Below are 19,137 nucleotides of genomic sequence, written 5' to 3' on the forward strand. Positions count from 1 at the left end.
GGATCAGTTGAATACCCTGCCCGTCCCTCTGGTCATCCTGTTTTGGGAATGGAAGAAGGTGGTCTGCACTTACCTTACTGTGATGAAGATGGTCTTTGCTTACCTTACTGTGATGAAAGTGGTCTGTGCTTACCTTACTGGGATGAAGATGGTCTTTGCTTACCTTACTGTGATGAAAGTGGTCTATGCTTACCTTACTGTGATGAAGATGGTCTTTGCTTACCTTACTGCAATGAAAGTGGTATGTGCTTACCTTACTGTGATGAAGATGGTCTTTGCTTACCTTACTGCCATGAAAGTGGTCTGTGCTTACCTTACTGTGATGAAGGTAATGTGATGGTGGTCTGTGCTTACCTTACTGTGATGAAGGTACAGTGAAAGTGGTCTGTGCTTACCTAACTGTGATGAAGGTACAGTGAAAGTGGTCTGTGCTTACCTTACTGTGATGAAGGTAAAGTGATGGTGGTCTGTGCTTACCTTACTGTGATGAAGGTACAGTGAAAGTGGTCTGTGCTTACCTAACTGTGATGAAGGTAAAGTGATGGTGGTCTGTGCTTACCTTACTGTGATGAAGGTACAGTGATGGTGGTCTGTGCTTACCTTACTGTGATGAAGGTACAGTGATGGTGGTCTGTGCTTACCTTACTGTGATGAAAGTAACGTGATGGTGGTCTGTGCTTACCTTACTGTGATCAAGGTAAAGTGAAGGTGGTCGGTGCTTACCCTACTGTGATGAAAGTAACGTGATGGTGGTCTGTGCTTACCTAACTGTGATGAAGGGGAAGTACTACTACCCCAAGAGACTTCAAGTATTTAGAGAACAACAGACCGCCTACAATCTGGTACTGGGGGAATGAATGGAGAAGTGCTTTTGGCTCTACTTGGGGTCAGTATGAACATTTAGCCATGCCTTCTGGTCTTGTTGATGCTCTCTGTATGTTCCAGGCTTTAGTTGCTGGATTAGTAGTGGTTTAGACTCAATCCATTCTTGTTTGCTTGAGGACTTAGTGAGATTGAGGAGTATGGAAGGGCGGTCTTTGCCATGTTGTATTGGCAGAAGGTTTGTTTCATCAGAGCTCTAGTTCTTTTTTTAGGCGACATGCATGGCTGGTGCACAGATGAAAACTCCCTCTTTGGGTTAGACCCAGTACAAGTGAAGCATATATCTTTTAGTTCTCTACCTCTGATTTGGGAGTTGGAGATCCAGTCAAACCATCTTGCACCTCCACAATAAAGGACCATCTAGCTCAGTCCTCACCAAACCAGATAGCCTTGGACCTCCACTTGCTTTGATTGATCTCTTACTATTCATCCTCAAAGAATACAAAGGCCCTCTTCTAATATGCCTCTATGGGTCTGGTCACACGGGACTGCCATGTTCATTATTATTAGTGACATCAGGAAAAATCACTGACATTCTGAAAGACTGGTGTGCAGCTGAATATACTGTGAATTTATCCCTCACCTTGTAAGCGCTGAATGACTGAAATGTTATCTGTTGATGTTCATCTAGTCCAAAGCAGCAGGCCAAGATGGCTGAATACTGCAAATCAATCTTTGGAGATGGCCTGCTGACTGAATGTCTTGACAAATACCCAGTAAGTTTCTGACACAGGGTCACACCTACATGTACATATATGACTGTGTGTGTGTGTGTGTGTGTGTGTGTGTGTGTGTGTGTGTGTGTGTGTGTGTGTGTGTGTGCGTGCGTGCGTGCGTGCGTGCGTGCGTGCGTGCGTGCGTGCGTGCGTGCGTGCGTGCGTGCGTGCGTGCGTGCGTGTGTGTGCGTGTGCGTGTGTGTGTATGCGTGAGAGAGAGAGAGGCAGACAAGATAACTGACTTTTCTCTCCTCTCCCAGCTGGAGCATGGGGTGCCGTTGCCTAGTCCTCAGGAGCTCATGGGGAAGATCCTCATCAAGAACAAGAAGTCCCACCACAAGCCGTCAGATGGCAGCGCCAAGAAGAAGCTGTCAGAGCAGGCGTCCAACACCAACAGTGACTCCTCCAGTGTGTTTGAGCCCTCGTCTCCCAGTGCCAGTCCTGCAGGTATATGTCATATTCCTATGCCAGGGCTGATAACACAGTGTGTTTGAGCCCTCGTCTCCCAGTGCTGTTCCTGCAGGTATATGTCATATTCATATGCCAGGGCTGATAACACAGGGGGGATATAGTAGAAAAAGACAATAAAATGGGATGTGGCATAAAATGAGCTTGTTGATTGCTAAATTACATAATTTGTCTTTCAGTTATCACCAGTTGTATTTGGTCATACTAACCTTCACCAATAACCTCTTTGTTTTGTGTTTTGTATTAGAGACCTCTCTGTTTATTTGTAGACTTGAGTTTAACAGTACCCATTTGCATATTTATGTACAATTAGAATAGGTTGTTAATTATTTTATATCAAAAGTCATTGGAGAGCGCTGTGATAAAGTTGCAAACCGTCACGAATCATGGTGTCTATCTATCGCCACCTGGTGGCTAATGCAAGACACAGTATAGTTCCAGTCTGGGGCTCTTCTGTTGCAGCCCTTGCAAACAGCCCTCCATTAAGATCAGAATATCATGTTTTAGTGGTAACTGTTCTTCCTGTGGGCATGTAGTGAAAACTGAGTACCTGTTTCATCTCCTTCAGCGACTAATGTGCATCGCCTAGTGACCCTATGGTGGGTAATATCCCCATCATGTAATATTCATATGAGTGAGACTCACTGCGCAGCCGGCCCCGGCCCCGACTCAGATACCAGATGCTGCACAGCAAGCCTCTCAGTAGGGGAACATCAATGCCTACAGGCTGGGCAATCGCTCAACTTAGAGACAAATATGACTCAAACAGAATTAGGCATTGACATTGACACCAAAAAATCAAGTTGCTCCAATTACAAAAATCAAGCCCGGGACTAATTTAGAACTTAACATAGATAATGTTTACTCCAGATTCTATTGAGAATATGTCTAAACACGATACCTGCGTAGGAAATTTTCGGCAGGCAGTCAAGAGTTTTTAAATAGTTGATTTAATAGATAAACTGCACTGCAAACGTCAGGAGAGATTTTCTGTCCTTCAGGGTTGAGTCCTGACTCAAGGCCTGTCCTTGAGCCGCCTCTCCTCTTATCAACACAGGCACACATCTGGTTGTTTCACTGACTTCAGTTCAGTCTCCCCCTCCTCATCCCCGTCTCCATGGTGGAGGGCATACAAACTGGATCGACCCCAGGCCCTGCCCTCTGCTTATCTGGAGGAAGCCAGCTGCCTTATCGACAGCTTGCCTTCTGGCAGTTAACAATTAAGTAAATTACAAACCGACACAATATTACCCCAAGGGTTTTTCTTTTGTTGCTGTTCATCATGTCATGCTTACAATCGACATGACATCTGTCCTTATCCTGGCCCCATAGTTTTCAATTTTAAGGTTGGTTTGTGTGTGTGTGTGAGTGTGTGTGTGGGTGGATGGATGTGTGTTTGCGTGTGTGGAGAGCTATCTATTGTGATTTAACACGGACTGTGCTACATAAACACATGATATGATGACATTTAGTTCCAACAGAGGTGGAGGTTGAGAGTGAAGATGAAGACGATGACGATGATGACTGTAAGAAGGGGGATGAGGTACTTCTCTGTCTTTTATCCATGTGCACAAATTTCATTACATTTTCTATTCCTGTTGTTGCCATTTTTCTCCTCAACCTCCCTGGCAATTTTATTGTGATGCTCCCCTCTCATCACATTGAGCACGATTACTGTTCTCTGGGATGGATCACTGCGGTGGAGATGAGCCTCACTCCTGCTTGAGATGAGCCGCTAGGACTGTTTTTGGCTTATGACATGTAAAGACACTACAGGGACGTATTTCTGTGTGTGTCATGTCCAGGGAACCGCTGGCGAAGAAGCCATTGCCACAGAGGAAATGTCCAACCTTGTCAACTACATCCAGCCTGGAAAATTCACCTCATTTGAAGCCTCTAAAAGTAAGCCAGAATCACACACAAACACATCCATCCACACCCACTGATTTGTGTGTCACCACGTTTTTATATGCCATGAGTCACCCTGTTTCGGTGCATCCAGACAAGTTCAAAATGTGCCGCCCTGTTATTGTTTTTTGTTTTTCCCAGAGAACAACCGCAGTTATCAGATGTCATCCTTTGTGGAGACCAAAGCCCTGGAGCTGCTCACTAAATCACCAGTGGAGTTTGTGGAGCATCCTTCTCATTCAACATTAATGAGTCACTTCCCCAAATCCAGGCACTCTGCATTTATATGAGTGTGGCATGGCAGCCCTTATAGGCATCTGATTAAATAGGTGATGGGAGAGGAAGGCATAGGCATTTATTTTTCATGGGTTTTTCACACAACTCGATATATTAAAATCTCTGAAAGGAGGTTTCTGTCACATTGCTATTACATAAATCTCATACCCAATATTACTTTGTGTGATATATACTGTTTTCTTAACACCCAAAAGACATTGAACTCATAGATATTTCATGAACAAAGGGAAATAAGTTCTTTGTACCCAGTGTGCGATCTTCTTACAAAGGTGGTCTGCTTTGCAAGGAAGACCATATTCTCTTCTGTCTGAACTATGTGGTATTTGTCTTCACATTTGCCCATTCAAACAATACTTCCAGCTTTTCTTAACCAGCTGCACACAGATACAATAAGCTCCAGCTCAGCCGCATCTATCCAAAAGGGACCAGGGTGGATTCCTCTAACTATATGCCTCAAGTCTTCTGGAACGCAGGATGTCAGTTAGTGGCCCTGAACTTCCAAACAATAGGTGAGTCGAGTCTGCCCTGAAAAATGTATTTAATTCCACTGAGTTAACTTTGCCCTGCCTAGTACACACCTTCCTGCGGCGTGGTGTTTGTTCAAATTCACCATATTGCTTTTCTTTGGCTTTCTCTCACCTTTATTCGACCCACAGATCTCTCTATGCAGCTCAACCTGGGCATGTATGAGTACAATGGGAAGAGTGGCTACCGGCTAAAGCCTGAGTTCATGAGGAGGCCTGACAAGCAATTTGACCCATTCGCTGATAGTACCGTGGATGGCATTGTAGCCAATACTCTGTCAGTAAAGGTCAGAATATCAATGCAAATACATATTCAGCACACTGAAATAATCATTTCTCTATGTCCCTCATCGTTAAACCCGGACTATGTAGCTTTAATGTCATGTGTCAACAGATGATTTTCAGGAGAAGTAACAAATAGTACTATTACGTAACAAATAGTATATTTGAGTAGTATACGGTGTTGATGTCAAGCATCCTTAACTTTGCATTATTTATCGTCAAATTGTTGTCAAACAAGGCTCCTCAAAGAGATACTCCAAATGCATGAGGACCATTTGCTCTCCACTCCATTCAAACTAACAGGAGAATCTTCTTGTCTCTCATAGATCATATCTGGTCAGTTTCTGACAGATAAGAAAGTTGGTGTGTATGCTGAAATCGATATGTTTGGACTTCCAGTGGACACAAGAAGGAAAGCCATGAAAACGAAGACATCACAGAGCAACGCAGTCAATCCTGTTTGGGATGAGGAGCCCATTGTGTTCAAAAAGGTAAACAGAGGGGAATTGGGGCTGGCTGGCTGGCTGGCTGGCTGGCAGGCTGTCTCTCTGTCTGTCTGTCTGTCTGTCTGTCTGTCTGTCTGTCTGTCTGTCTGTCTGTCTGTCTGTCTGTCTGTCTGTCTGTCTGTCTGTTTGTCTTGTTGTGTTCACTAAAATCTCAATAGGCTGTTTCACTGTTAATTCATACAAATTTGGGCATATCAGCTTGAGACGCCTGTCTATATTTTGAATATCTTTGTCAATATTGCAGAGGTATGCTGTTAAAGTTATACGTCAGCCTGGTTGCTTTGGGATTACTTTGAAGGATGTATGTATTGACTTCCTTACTTGCTTATTTATTTACTGATTTTGTATTATGTTTGTGTGTTTTCGGTTGTTTTTATGAGTAGGTGGTTCTTCCCACTCTGGCTTCGCTGAGATTAGCTGTCTTTGAGGAAGGAGGGAAATTCATTGGGCATCGTCTCATCCCAGTGTCAGCCATTCGACCAGGTACAAGGAGAACCGGTTTTCTTTTGAATTTGGGAAGCCTACAAAAGGATGCATCATCCACTGACACCCAGACATTGTCTTTCAGGATATCGGTACATTGGCCTCAGGAACGAGAAGAATCAGAATCTCATTCTTCCGACTCTCTTTGTGTACATCGAAGTTAAAGACTATGTACCAGATACATTTGCAGGTATGTTGGCCTGCAACGTCTCAGTGCTAAAAAGGCTATGACACTTGTTTTATTTCTCAGACTGGGATGTTGCCACATCATGTAGAGTAATTGTTTAAATGATATAACAGTATTTACACTATTCGGTTTGTTCCTCTGTAATTAAACACTGTTGTGTGCGTCTGTGTGTGTGTGTGTGTGTGTGTGTGTGTGTGTGTGTTGTGTGTGTGTGTGTGTGTGTGTGTGTGTGTGTGTGTGTGTGTTGCCATGCAGTGTTATCCTAGCCTTCTCTGCCTTAAGCAGGAGCTCTCTCAGCATGGAGCCTTCTCAGTGAAAGTGCACCTCTGGGGCGTCCTAACACAAACACTCCAGCCCCTTTTCATTCAGAAGCTAAACGTAGCCTCCTGATGATCCGCGCACACACATTAGAGCTCACAGGGGATTCATAAACCACCCAGAGGGAATTGCTCACATCAGCAAACATATGGCAACCACACCGCTCACTTAACTCACTGAGAAACTGCACCTGTGTAACTGAGACTAACCATTTTCATCTAATGTATATGTGCTGATTTGAAAACGGAATTTGTCCAAGGGAGGTGGTACGTGACCTTCTAGCCTGTGTTTGTCTTCTCTAAACAGATGTTATAGAGGCATTGTCCAACCCCATTAGATATGTGAACTTAATGGAGCAGAGATCGAAGCAGCTGGCTGCACTGACATTGGAAGAGGGGGAGGAGGACATCAGCAAAGAGGTGGGAAAAGGCCTGAGGCCTGAAGGCTGCTTTGGATCCCTGTTACATCACCTCAAACTCAGTTAGGGCAGCAGCTCTGTCAGCTCGCTGTCCTAGACCAGGGATCAGTGGCAAAACTACTCTCTCAAAGGCTGATGTTTTTACACCCACTAGATGTTTTCTACAGTTATGTCCAGTATGTGAAAGCTTTCAGTCTCATTTAGCACTAATTTGATCGATAAAAACAATATGTCGTGTTAAATTGTTGTTTTGTTTGGTTTTAAGGGGAGTGTGTGGGTAGGTAGATAATAGGAGCTGTCCAGAATATTGAAATCAAATCACACACACACACACACACACACACACACACACACACACACACATACACACACACACACACACACACAGAGACTTCAAACAAGCAGGAGGTTAATGAGAGGTCATTGTGATTTCTTCAGCCGGCTGAGCCTGGTGTGGAGCAGCCAGCAGGTGTGGAGCCCAAGAGTGAACTGAAGCCTGCCCCCCTGGAGAATGGACTGAGCCACACGCCCAGCGCTTCCCCCAAACCTGCCTCCCAGGCCCCGCCACAGCAGCAGCCCACAGGTAGCCCACTCTGAGACAGCCCTAGGTCTACAGCCAATCAATTAACCAATCTATCTATCTATTTATCGGTCTTTCAATCTATTAATCTATTATTCTATCAATCTATCTATCTATCTATCTATCTATCTAGCCAATGGGCCTTATGTTTAGAGATAAAACATGCCATAAATGATAAGTGACATGTATAGATGTTCTACATGTACCTACAGCTTTCTAGAAATGATTACTGTATTATACTAGATGGTTAAGCTGCAATGTTTCCCCATGGTAACATTAAAGAGGTTTTACACTTGATGTTGTCTGTGATATTAAAGCATCAGTAAGGACTAGCAATCTATCTACCAAAATAGGGCATGGAATATCATTACAAACATCAACAACAGCACAGTTTGCACTCATAAAAGGCTTGCCTGCATGTTAACTGCACTGTACTTAAAACTTTTGATGTAACCAATTACATAAGAACATTTGAGTACATATATTATTTATTTTAAGTAAACTTAACTTTTAAATTATACATCGGCTATACTGATTTATTTTGTTATCATTTTCATAATTTTTGAGTTCTCTGAACTCATATTATTCCAAAATCGTCCAGGATTTTGCCTCGACAGATATTTGTGTTTCTCTGGGTCTTTCACAAACTAGTTTTTACACCCTTACAAGTTTTTGAACGGGTATCTCCCTTACGTTCCAACTTCTTGCGCAAGCTTTTACTGTAGAGAGAACTGCCATTGGTCGACCGCCTTCCCAGTGTTGCCAGATGTACATTTACATTTACATCTGTGATTTAGCAGACGCTTTTATCCAAAGCGATTTACAAGGAATTTTGCATTTATAGATGAGGAGCAGTTTAGGGGTTCACACTTATACACTTGGTAAGGAGGAGTGGGGAATCGAACTAGCAACCTTCCAACCTCTCGATTACTAAACGACTCCTCTACCTTAAGTCTGCTGTCTCCGTCTTTCATCACAAGATCTCTGCAATGGTGTTCTCAACGACATTGATGACGTCAGATACTAAAACAATTTGAGTTATCAGGCAATGTTTACTCAAACAAATACATTCCAATACAATTAAAACGTCTTCACTTGCTCAGAAAACTAATACATTTTTTTAAAAACATTACTTAAAAGTTGGGTCAACTAAGTACCAGGTTTTAAGTACTGAATACATAATGTTAATAAGTTAGTAGAACTGTTTGGGTTTACAGTGTGTTATAGTTGGCAATGCCATTATGTGAAAGCCTTTTTTGGGATGGGGGGGGGGGGGGGGGGGGGGGTTGTGGTTCAACCTGGACCACAGAACTGCATAGGGTATAGCCTAGGTGGCTAGTTCAGGCGCATCAGGTGTCCCATGACTATATACAATGAACAAATATTTGAAGATGATACACCATAAAACATTCTTAAATGTGATTTTAAATACATATTATTGCATACTGTCTCTTTACTGTTCAGGGATTATGTCAGTGTTTTCTGGTGCTGTGGTTGATGGGCATGATCATTGCTATTGCTTAATGATGCAGGATCAAGAGAATGTATTCTTATTTTGGCTGATATTTGTTGTCAGTGAAGTGAAGACTATTATATATCCTCAGAGGAGGAAACATCCCTATGTTAACTGTTTTCCAGGATCAACTAAACCAGCTGCAGCTAAAACTGAAGACATCATCCAGAGTGTCCTGACAGGTCAGTCAGGCATCCTAACTCAGAGAGTGATGAAACCAACATACTTCAAAGAATCTACTGTGGAAGGCCCTTCAGAACCTTCCATCCCTTTAATTAAAGTCTGTTTATTACTAAAACAAAACGTCATCCGAGCTCCAGAGGCGATGGGAGCCCTGCTGATGCTGATGCACTGATTTCATGAACTCCCCTCTGACAGAAATGGAGGCCCAGACCTTGGAGGAGCTCAAGCAGCAGAAGGCGTTTGTCCGTGAGCAGAGGAGGCACTACAAGGAGATGAAGGAGGTGGTGAAGAAGCACCACAAGAAGACAACAGACATGATCAAGGAGCACACGGCAAAGTACAATGAGTTTCAGAGCGAGTACCTCCGCAAACGGGCCGTGCTGCAGAAGTCGGCTAAAAGAGATGGTAAGAAAAGGTAGGTTCACTCTCTCTCTGACTCTCCATCTGTGACTCGCCTCTTCTATGTTCTTCTCGGTGTGGGGTTAGGTTAATACCAACAGGAAAAGAAAATATTTCTTGTGATAAGATGATGCAACTTGTATCAATGTAATATTGTGGTGTATGATTATAGATTGGAAAATGAGTAATATCATGTTTTATCTGCAGATGTTTATGACTAACTTCAATTAGGTTTTTTTTTAATAGATATATTTTTTATATATATATATATACATATATATTTAAGTTGTATGCACATATTAGTATAAGCCTATTATATTTTAATCTGAAATAACCTTCCAACTGAAAACTGATGACATTGTATGATTAACCAGTGATTTTCAGTGAGAAAAAATAAGGTTGTGAGTCATAGACAAGTCCGTCATCTTGTATAAGTGAGGAATCTCTTTGGAACAGATGCAGTTCATGTTGGGGGGAAACTTAATTGATTGGAAAAGTGCCTTCAGACTGACACATTAATTGTGGTGTTGTCATGATTTCAGTCAATAGGAAGATCACAGACACACAATGGGGACCAGCCAAAAGCAATGTAGCCCTGAGTCTGTTTAATAGGTCTGAAATTCCTTCAGGCGTAGTCCCCAAAAAAAGCATTCAGGGTATGAAAAAAATGATAACTCTGAAGTCTTTTTTAGTCTATGCAGGAAGCAAAGCTTTTGTACATAGAGAAATGATCAACTTGCATAATTAGAATTACTTAGTTATTTACCTGGTGAATAACTATGGTGAGGTCCAGGGAATACAAATCTTGGTGCAAGCCTTTGAAACCCAAAGAGGCTTTTAAACCTGTTGCCACACATACACAACATGGCTGGGATATGCTGCCAGATCTAGCCAGCTAGCCTTGATCTATCCTTTCTCATAGTACCACTTGTACCTCAAGAGGCGTCAAGTTACTGTGGCAAAAACAACAAGCAAGGCCATTGCTTGTTAATAGTAAGCTTGTCAGCTAGCTCAAAAGCTACTTAAAAAATGTTTGGGTGTATGCCTCAACTGAGTTAATGTAACATATGAACATCAATCGGTGTGGTGTAGGCACTTATTGTCTCCCAGATATCTTTCAGTTATATAGATATTTTATGTAACATGTAGACTATCCACAGCGTTAGCCATTTTGGCCAAATGTTTTGTTTAGTTCGAGGGAAACCTAAGAGGTGGACAATGACAAACCATGGTGATATGCTATCCTCAATTATCTGAGTGTGGAAATAGAAATTACTTGCCCACTAGTCAACAGCCAGTATTGATAGATACATTGCCATCTCTCAAGAACTGCTCCCTCAGTCAATAAGTTCAGCCTAATGCTATAGCTTAAACACGTTGCTAAATGAAAACAAAGATATATATATTTTATTACAATCTAAATATCCTGTTAATTGGATGTCATACACATCAATTTCGTTTCCATATCAGGACAGTGAGGAGTAACATTACCTTAGCCTATTTCAACTATTTTACAGAAAGCTAACCTTAAAGAATGCCAGTAACCGTTGGGAGCAAGAAACAAGCTGATATTTGGGCTTATTTTTTTGTATAATGAGGCTGAAAAAAAAAAACAGAATCCATTGTTATTATAGAAATGCAGGAATGTGGACCTATAATAGTGAATTAACGTTGTGGTGGTAACATTAGGTTGCAAATTATTGTGAAGGGGCTAACTTATCTCAACAACTGGTCATTGTTAATGTTATATGGTTTTAAATAGAATTTTTCTATTCTATTTTCTACCTTTTGCTTTAAGCCATATTGTGCAGACTGTCAGTTTATTGTTTTGTCGGTAACGTTAGCTAGTTTGAGTAACATTTTCAAAGCCCTAAAAACAGCATTCAAAATTAACTATAGCATGCAGTCAGTAAATATATCACCAAAATCTCTCAATTAACAAGCTACCTTACTTTTATCAGTGCTAGTATGTGGTTCTAGCTAGACTGCAAGTTTATTTAAATCAACAGTATAAAAAGACTAAAATGTCAAAATTCTTCATTGACTAAAATAAGAATAAAATGCCCAGACTAATGACCAACTAAAACTTGACAAAAAAACATGATATTGACTTAATTTGATAAAAACTGACAAGGACTCTTGACAACAGACTGAGGGCCTGATTTACTAATATGCGAGCGCTGCTTAATCTGCGTTCGCAAATTAACGCACAGTGTTTTTGCGCATTTTCCGTGGTATTTATCAAACCACATCTGCGCTGGGCACTGTGTGCTTACTCCACCCTTTAAAGGACCTGATTTACTAAAATGGATTTGCGAACGCAGCTTAATCTGCGCCTTTGCCAGGCGCACATTAACGCACGGTGTTTCCCCGCATTTTCCGTGATATTTATCAAGCCAGATCCTGGGAAAACATTATTTAGCGCACCGTTAAAAGACGGCAGAAATTGCCTGCAAGTTACTGCCCACCATGGAGATTCGAGGAAGAAAAAACTAAGGTTCAGCGGAGAGGAGATAGATATATTGGTTCACGTTTGCTCAATCATTGAACCTGATTCAATGGGTTATATTGTTGTTTTGCCCGCCATCACCTACAGCGAGATGTTTAAAAGAACACGATTATAAATAATATGCTATTGGTGGCATTAATGCATAAACTGTCTATTATAACAATATAGGTGTGTACATGGCGAGATTAATACGTTCTGGGACATGGGCTCACTACAATATATCCCCACTGAAACAAATACATTTACCAAGTAGTCAGGCCTCTCCAAAATCACCGTTGCTCAATCATGAATAGATGGCACTATTCCGGAAGATAAAACTGTCATGGACAGACCACTACCACATAAGTAATGGTCATGTTGGCATCACATATGACCTGGACATTCATTAAATATATGTGTGCTTTCTGTTTCGGTGTTCGTGGATTGAAGGTGGGACTGTTTGCATGTGGGTGCAAGCAATGGTTCCAATTACGTTCGGAAAGTTTGCGATTTCAAAAAAAGTCCTGTTTGATGTCTCTAATTTCAGCTATGGCAGTGGGGAAATGTATTGACCAGCGCACCGTAGCAATGCGTCGAGTACCTGGGTGAATATTTGGCTGAGTGAAGGCTGAGATATGACAACTGCTGATGCTATAACTGTTTGAAATGATCCAATGCCAAAATGTGTAATGTGCCTAGTTTAACAACTGATGGAATGGAATGTGATCTCCGGTTGGAGGCTTCGATGTCTCTGATCTGGTTCAGAAGTATTGCGTGGCTGGTTAACCTGTACCGTCTAATGATTTGTGGATCGCTTAACTGAAAAAGTGTTATATATAATATATCTTCGCCTTGCTCTTATAACTGGTGCAATATCAACGTTTTCAGACTCAATGGAAAATGCGCTTCCTGGTTAAGACGTGCTTTTAGGAGGCGGAGAATTATCCTGCAAATTGAGACGTGCGCTCGACAGGCAGTTTTAGTAAATACCACACAATACATCATTAGGCGCACTTACCTTCTCTCCTCCCATTAAATTGCGCTTCATGCCCACGTTCCACCCAGGTTTCCACCCACGTTTCCGTGCCCTCCCCTGTTCACACCCACAAGCGTTAATATGCGCTGCGCCCCCTTAGTAAATACCGTTTAATGTTTACGACCGCTATTTTACGCCAGAAATGGGCGCAACCCTGTTAGTAAATCAGGCCCTAAGACTTAACAAAGAAAATTCACACTTCATGCAGAGAACAGATAAGATCCACTTGGACCCCCATAATCAATGCTTGCGTTACTGCACAATCTGCTTGAACCCTGAAGATGGCCATTCCTAAACGGTGAATGCTTGGAAGCACCCATAACAAATGACACACTCCTTAATTATCCTTGGCCAGTGAGTGAATTGTAATGACTGAGGACTGGCCTTCAGTGGTCCGCCTTCATTTTGAGAGCGACTGGTTGGTGCTGGTGAATTAGCTGAGCGTCAGCTTATGAGCTAGACACAGACTACCGTGGCCCGCCCGAACTAACGGTACACTTGATTTATAACTGAATAATTCGTGTCTCATGCGTTAGTTAGCGCGATTTCAATGGAATCATGTTTTAAAGTTCCCTTGAAAAAGTACTTGACTCATTGTATACCATTGATAAATTATGTATTGACAAACCGTGACAGTGACATGTTAAAACAATATGGGGCAAGGAGAAAGAAAATGGTGTTTGAAACAAAGCAATCCCTTCTTCAAAAAGCGTAGGTATTCCTTAGGGGTGCCTCTTTAAGCAAGGAGAGCGCTGTGTCATTGTTATGGTTGGTTTGATTCCAGTGCATCTATCTGTCCTGCCTGCCAGGTGTCTGTCACCTGGCCAGGAGCATGGCTTGTCCTTCTTCGAGCAGGAGCTGGTCCAGTTGGACCAGGAGAGCAAGGGCAAGCTGGCGGAGCTTAAGGAGCAGCAGCAGCAGCAACTTCTCAACCTTAGGCAAGAGCAGTACTACAGCGAGAAGTACCTCAAGAAGGAGCACATCAAACAGGTACAACAGCCCAACAGATTGGGTTTATTCTGTGAACTAAAAACAGCAACCTCTTTCCTATTTCTTAACAACTTGAAAATATTTTTTTCTTCTGCAAAGAACACATTGTCAGCTTATTACCACACACTTACTGTATTCTATGTATAGCCTATCTTATAATTGATTATTTGGTTTCTGCTGTTACACCATCTTTCCTGTACTGTAACCTCTTTCAGGTCATGGTGAAGCTGACGACAGTTGCTGAAGAATCACAAAGCAACCAGATGAAGAAACTGAAAGAGATATGTGAAAAGTGAGTGCAGGGCGATCTTGTCTCTAGTCTTGTCTTGTCCATAGGATTTAGCTTGACTGTAAATACCAGTGGAAAGAACGATCTGATGAAGTCTGCTTCGTTTTTATAAACTCTTCACCTCTACCTGCAAATGGTTCTTCCTTCACAGAGAAAAGAAAGAACTGAAAAAAAAGATGGACAGGAAGAGGCAGGAGAAGATCAATGAAGCTAAATCAAAGGAGAAACATTTAACAGAGGAGTAAGTGTATGGAGGGAATCATAAAGTTGAAGACATAATTCAGTATTGAATGAAACTTCAAAACATTGTGGCTCCCACTTTTAACATCTTTCCCCCTTTACATTTTGTCATTATTAAAACTCTGGGATTAATATTGATTTGACGAATTGAATGTTTCTCATTTTGACATTCGTAGCATTTATTTTTGCTAGTTTTGTAACAATATGTTGACTACTTAAAGAGAGATAATAATTGATCATCTGTGATTGATTGTGTCATTTTTTTCATCTTAGAGAGAAGCTGGAGATAAACAGGTCATATGTTAATGAAGTAGTACAACACATTAAAAGGGTGAGCTGACATGAAACACTAAGCTTTCCTTGAACCATGAACAGGACGCCATGGAGCCTCTAGTGTGTTGACTGTTGTTTTCTCTGTCCGTGTCCTCTCAGTTGGAGGAGGCCCAGACTCAAAGGCACGAGAAACTTATTGAAACCCACAAGAGCATTCTCCAGCAAATAGTTGATGAAAAACCTAAGGTAAGAGAGCCTGCCTGGGGTTAACATTGTTTTTATTTTTATGTATTTACATTGACACAAAAAACAAACACACATAGTGTCTCTGCCACTTTACACTACATTTAGAGAAGAACAACGCTGGATTTCATACTTAAAGGGAAACTTCTGAATTATTTCAACCTGGGAGCTTTTTTTTTAAACATTTACTAAGAATACTTAACGATCAAAATCGGTCCAGTACAGCGCTTTAACCGGCAACCCTTAAATGGCTGTACAATGTAATCCTATGGAGCAAGCATCTGCGTCAGAGTAAACCTCTTGATTCCGCCACTGACGGGCTCATAATGTTATTATAAGTGTCTGACATTATGGAAAGATTGAATGAACCTACAGGAACATGGAATTTTCCAGAGAAAGTGCTCAATTCCTTTGAAAACTCTTAAGATCCATCAGTGAAGAGATTATTTACATCAAACAACATTGAGTACTCCAACACAAGACACTGCACTTTTAAAACATAGTTGATCTTAAACTAAAACAATGGGGTAGAACCAACCTACAGAGATAAATCTGTGACTGTTTATCTCAAGAACTGTTAAGAAACTGAATGTTAAACCTAAACAGTAATTTTCTATAGTCCATATTGTCAGACACTTGGAATCACATTATGAGCCTGTCAGTAGTGGAAACAGACGGTTTGCTTTCACACGGATGCTTGCCCCATGGGATTACATTTTATAGCCGCCTTGCGCTTGCAGGTTATAGTGTTATACACTGGACCGATTTAGTCCTTAGTAAAAGGTTGAACTGAAATAGGGCCCAGGTTAAAAAATCCTGAATCCTGAATCTCTATATGCACGTGGATGAAGTGGATTTACATAATTTAGTTCTCAAAGATAGATAGGTAGCAACAAGGGCTTTCTCCTCATCCTTCTTGAGTAGCTGTAGTGTGCACTCTCATTAAGCCCAACTATTTAAAAAGCTATTATCACTGGCGTTGTCATTATCACTACTCTAGGAGGAGAGCTCATCTGATGATGAAGGTAAGCATTGCATCTGTCTGTGAATGAATCATTCCATTAGTTAACGTCAGCTTTACTGCCAGCCCACTAGAAATGGACAAGAGTGGCACTGTTACAGCATATGGTCTTGTCTCTGCTTTGGATGGTCACTGTCTGGCTCGTAGCGCCTGTTGCATCATGTGACTGCTTACTGTAGGTATGCCCTGCTCACTGCTGCTCCTGCAGATTGCTCTAGTCCATGGCCTTTCAGTAGTCTAAGACCAAAAGAAGAAATGCCTAGTATATATATGGAACAACAGGTTATGTATAGATTAAACACATGATTCAAATTATAGCTATGTTTTGATACAGGCATAATCCCCAATATACAAATAATAAGTGAAGATATAGTAAACATCTTAATCTGGTTTGGCGAAGCCTCTTGAATTACATTTAAATAATGTAGTATAGGTAAATAACCTTGAGACTCAAGGTGATCTGCACAGCAACGGTAAACTAGATCAATGAATGTCATTATTCTCAGTTTACTAATAAATGCCAGGAGTTTATTATACTACAGCATGTGGTACAATGAATTCACTGTTGTCTACTTGTTTTGTTTGTACGCACAAACTCTCTACTTCATTTTGAAGTTGGCACATTGTCCCTACTCTTGTCTGTTTCATAGCAGAACATCAAATTTGAATATTTCTCTAGAGATAGCATCAGTTAATTAAAAAAATAGCTTTACTTCAGCTATAATTACATCAGATGGGATTTTGTTAATTGAATCTTTTGTCATCCAAGAAAAAAAAATTCCCCATGTGCAAATATCCCTCAGTGCAATTATGAAAGTACTGATGAAGTCACTGATCTACTATACTGATAGGGAGTGAGTGTACTGACTGAGTCAGAGAGGTGAGTGAACAGAAATGAGAGGCATGGCATCTGTTTTGATTGATTTGTTTTCACAGCTGCAAAGCGATTTGGACCAGGAGTACCAGGACAAGTTCCGCCGACTCCCGGTGGAGATTCAGGAGTTTGTGCAGGAGACCAGTAAGAGGAAACTGACGGAGGATGGAGACCATGAGGCACTGCCGGCCTCCTCCACCCAGGAGAGGCTCAGCCACAAGGGGGCACAGTCAGAGGATGACATGGAGGATGAGAAGAAAGACTGAAAGAGAAATGCGAGATACGTTTTTTGATTTTCTATTTGTTTTCAGTCTTTTTACACTTCTAAGCTCTTGTTTTGTTCCAAAGGCTTCTGACGTAGCATGGCTTACAAAGCTGGCTAATTTGCAGTATTTACAATGGATATTGGCTTTATTTATTTATAATTCTGTGTTTTAGTGTTCTTGTGTGGAGTTATTGTTTTTTTATGATTTTGATATTGATTTTGAGTGTTGAATATTTGGGGGCTATCACTGCTTTAACCTTTGTTAACAAAATGTTCTTTTTGTCTGAGCTTTGGTAGATCTTCAGAACATTTTTGCATGAGTGTAATTTGGGCAAATGAATTGATCTGATGTCTTATGAAGTACCTGAAATATTTAGACAACCTGTAGTTTTCAGGTGTGTGCAACTGATCTTATAAAAAGTACACATTGTATATTTGCACTGAAAGTGGTAACATCACTATTTGCTTTCGACGGCCAGCACTGGTGGCTTGCTGTTGTGGTTAATTCTGTTGTATATTTGCTGCTAAATGTTGTTGTGTGTGGTTTGAGTTTTTAAAGTATTTTTTATTTTTCACAATTTCTTGAAAAAAACACTGATCAGTCTCTTGGTGTGGAGATATGGGATTATATAGGGTACTAGAAAATAACATTTTTCAGGGACGCATGGGTGTATTAGATATTGTGTTGACATACATTTGTGAACTAGTGATTTGTTGTTCTTAGGTGTAGTGGAGTAATAACTGTGAGGATGTGTTTTCTGAGTTTTAATAACTGGAGAAAAGCGACATATTATACAGGCTGTGTCCTTTTTTTTTATATATACCTGGTGATTTTAAACAGTGACCTATTCTCCATCACAATCCTTTTTACCACACAGCTTTCTCGTAACTCAGTTCATGGATGGTAGAGATGTTTGAAGTGAAAAATATGAAAACTTGAACTTGTTTTTAATGTTTTATAGTTAAGAGCCTGACCCTTTGTGGAATTGAGTGTTCTGTGAAGAGAGCCACTGATTCATATTTACCCTTATTGCATGGACCTATAGACACAGTACAGAAATGATTTATTCATGATCTGTTACCCATGTTAAAGGATTTGTTCATGTTCTATAACCCATGTTAAAGGATTTGTTCATGATCTATAACCCTTGTTAAAGGATTTGTTCATGATCTATAACCCATGTTAAATGAATTCTCCATAAAGTGCAAAAGGACTTGTGGAATGTTGGCCATGTAAGGCCAAGGTTATGAATATGCACTTATTATGTCCTTTAGTATTCTCATAATTATGCAATTTATTACTCATTTAATCAAGTCATGCCCATGGCATTTTTTGGTTCTGCCCCATTGTTTAAGTTTAAGATCAACCATGTTTTAAAAGTGATGTCTTTAATGTTGTTGTATGTTAATAGTCTCTTCACTGATGGATCTTCAGAGCTTTCAAAGGAATTGAGCACTTTCTCTGGAAAATTCCATGTTCTCGTGAGTTCATTAAACCACAGTCATATTCCCCTGCAGTCTAGATATTTGGGGGGTATTTGTTTATTGGCTGTGTTTGACTTCGTTGGAACCACCACTGTTGTACATTCCATACAAACATCTTTTTTTAGCTTTGGTATTAGTGAATGTTGTATTTACCATTTCCTTGCAGCAATATCTGAATATTCCAAGGCATTTAAAGACCAAGTCTCACTTTACAGATGGTGTAGGGAGAAAGGCCAGGGCTTATTACTGGTCCAGCTGAAAACTCTCAC

General features: G+C 40.9%; 1 protein-coding gene across 1 annotated transcript in view; it reads left to right on the plus strand.

The window, feature by feature from the left end:
• The window catches only part of plcb1 (phospholipase C beta 1), a gene marked incomplete at both ends in the record, with an annotated part of 48,537 nt that extends 31,153 nt beyond the window's left edge, over positions 1–17,384 (plus strand). Inside the window, 20 exons of the mRNA XM_080850427.1 lie at positions 1,514–1,598; positions 1,859–2,045; positions 3,539–3,609; positions 3,872–3,968; positions 4,116–4,200; positions 4,656–4,780; positions 4,928–5,082; positions 5,404–5,568; positions 5,967–6,066; positions 6,152–6,256; positions 6,878–6,990; positions 7,428–7,572; positions 9,208–9,264; positions 9,461–9,680; positions 13,998–14,178; positions 14,394–14,470; positions 14,619–14,708; positions 14,981–15,038; positions 15,140–15,226; positions 17,181–17,384. Coding sequence (XP_080706553.1) covers positions 1,514–1,598; positions 1,859–2,045; positions 3,539–3,609; positions 3,872–3,968; positions 4,116–4,200; positions 4,656–4,780; positions 4,928–5,082; positions 5,404–5,568; positions 5,967–6,066; positions 6,152–6,256; positions 6,878–6,990; positions 7,428–7,572; positions 9,208–9,264; positions 9,461–9,680; positions 13,998–14,178; positions 14,394–14,470; positions 14,619–14,708; positions 14,981–15,038; positions 15,140–15,226; positions 17,181–17,384 — 2,407 coding nt within the window. The remainder of the gene's footprint in view (positions 1–1,513; positions 1,599–1,858; positions 2,046–3,538; positions 3,610–3,871; positions 3,969–4,115; positions 4,201–4,655; positions 4,781–4,927; positions 5,083–5,403; positions 5,569–5,966; positions 6,067–6,151; positions 6,257–6,877; positions 6,991–7,427; positions 7,573–9,207; positions 9,265–9,460; positions 9,681–13,997; positions 14,179–14,393; positions 14,471–14,618; positions 14,709–14,980; positions 15,039–15,139; positions 15,227–17,180) is intronic.
• Positions 17,385–19,137: the final 1,753 nt, after the last annotated feature.

Source organism: Sprattus sprattus, assembly GCF_963457725.1.
Source record: "Sprattus sprattus genome assembly, chromosome: 13".
NCBI classification, from domain to species: Eukaryota; Metazoa; Chordata; class Actinopteri; order Clupeiformes; family Clupeidae; genus Sprattus; species Sprattus sprattus.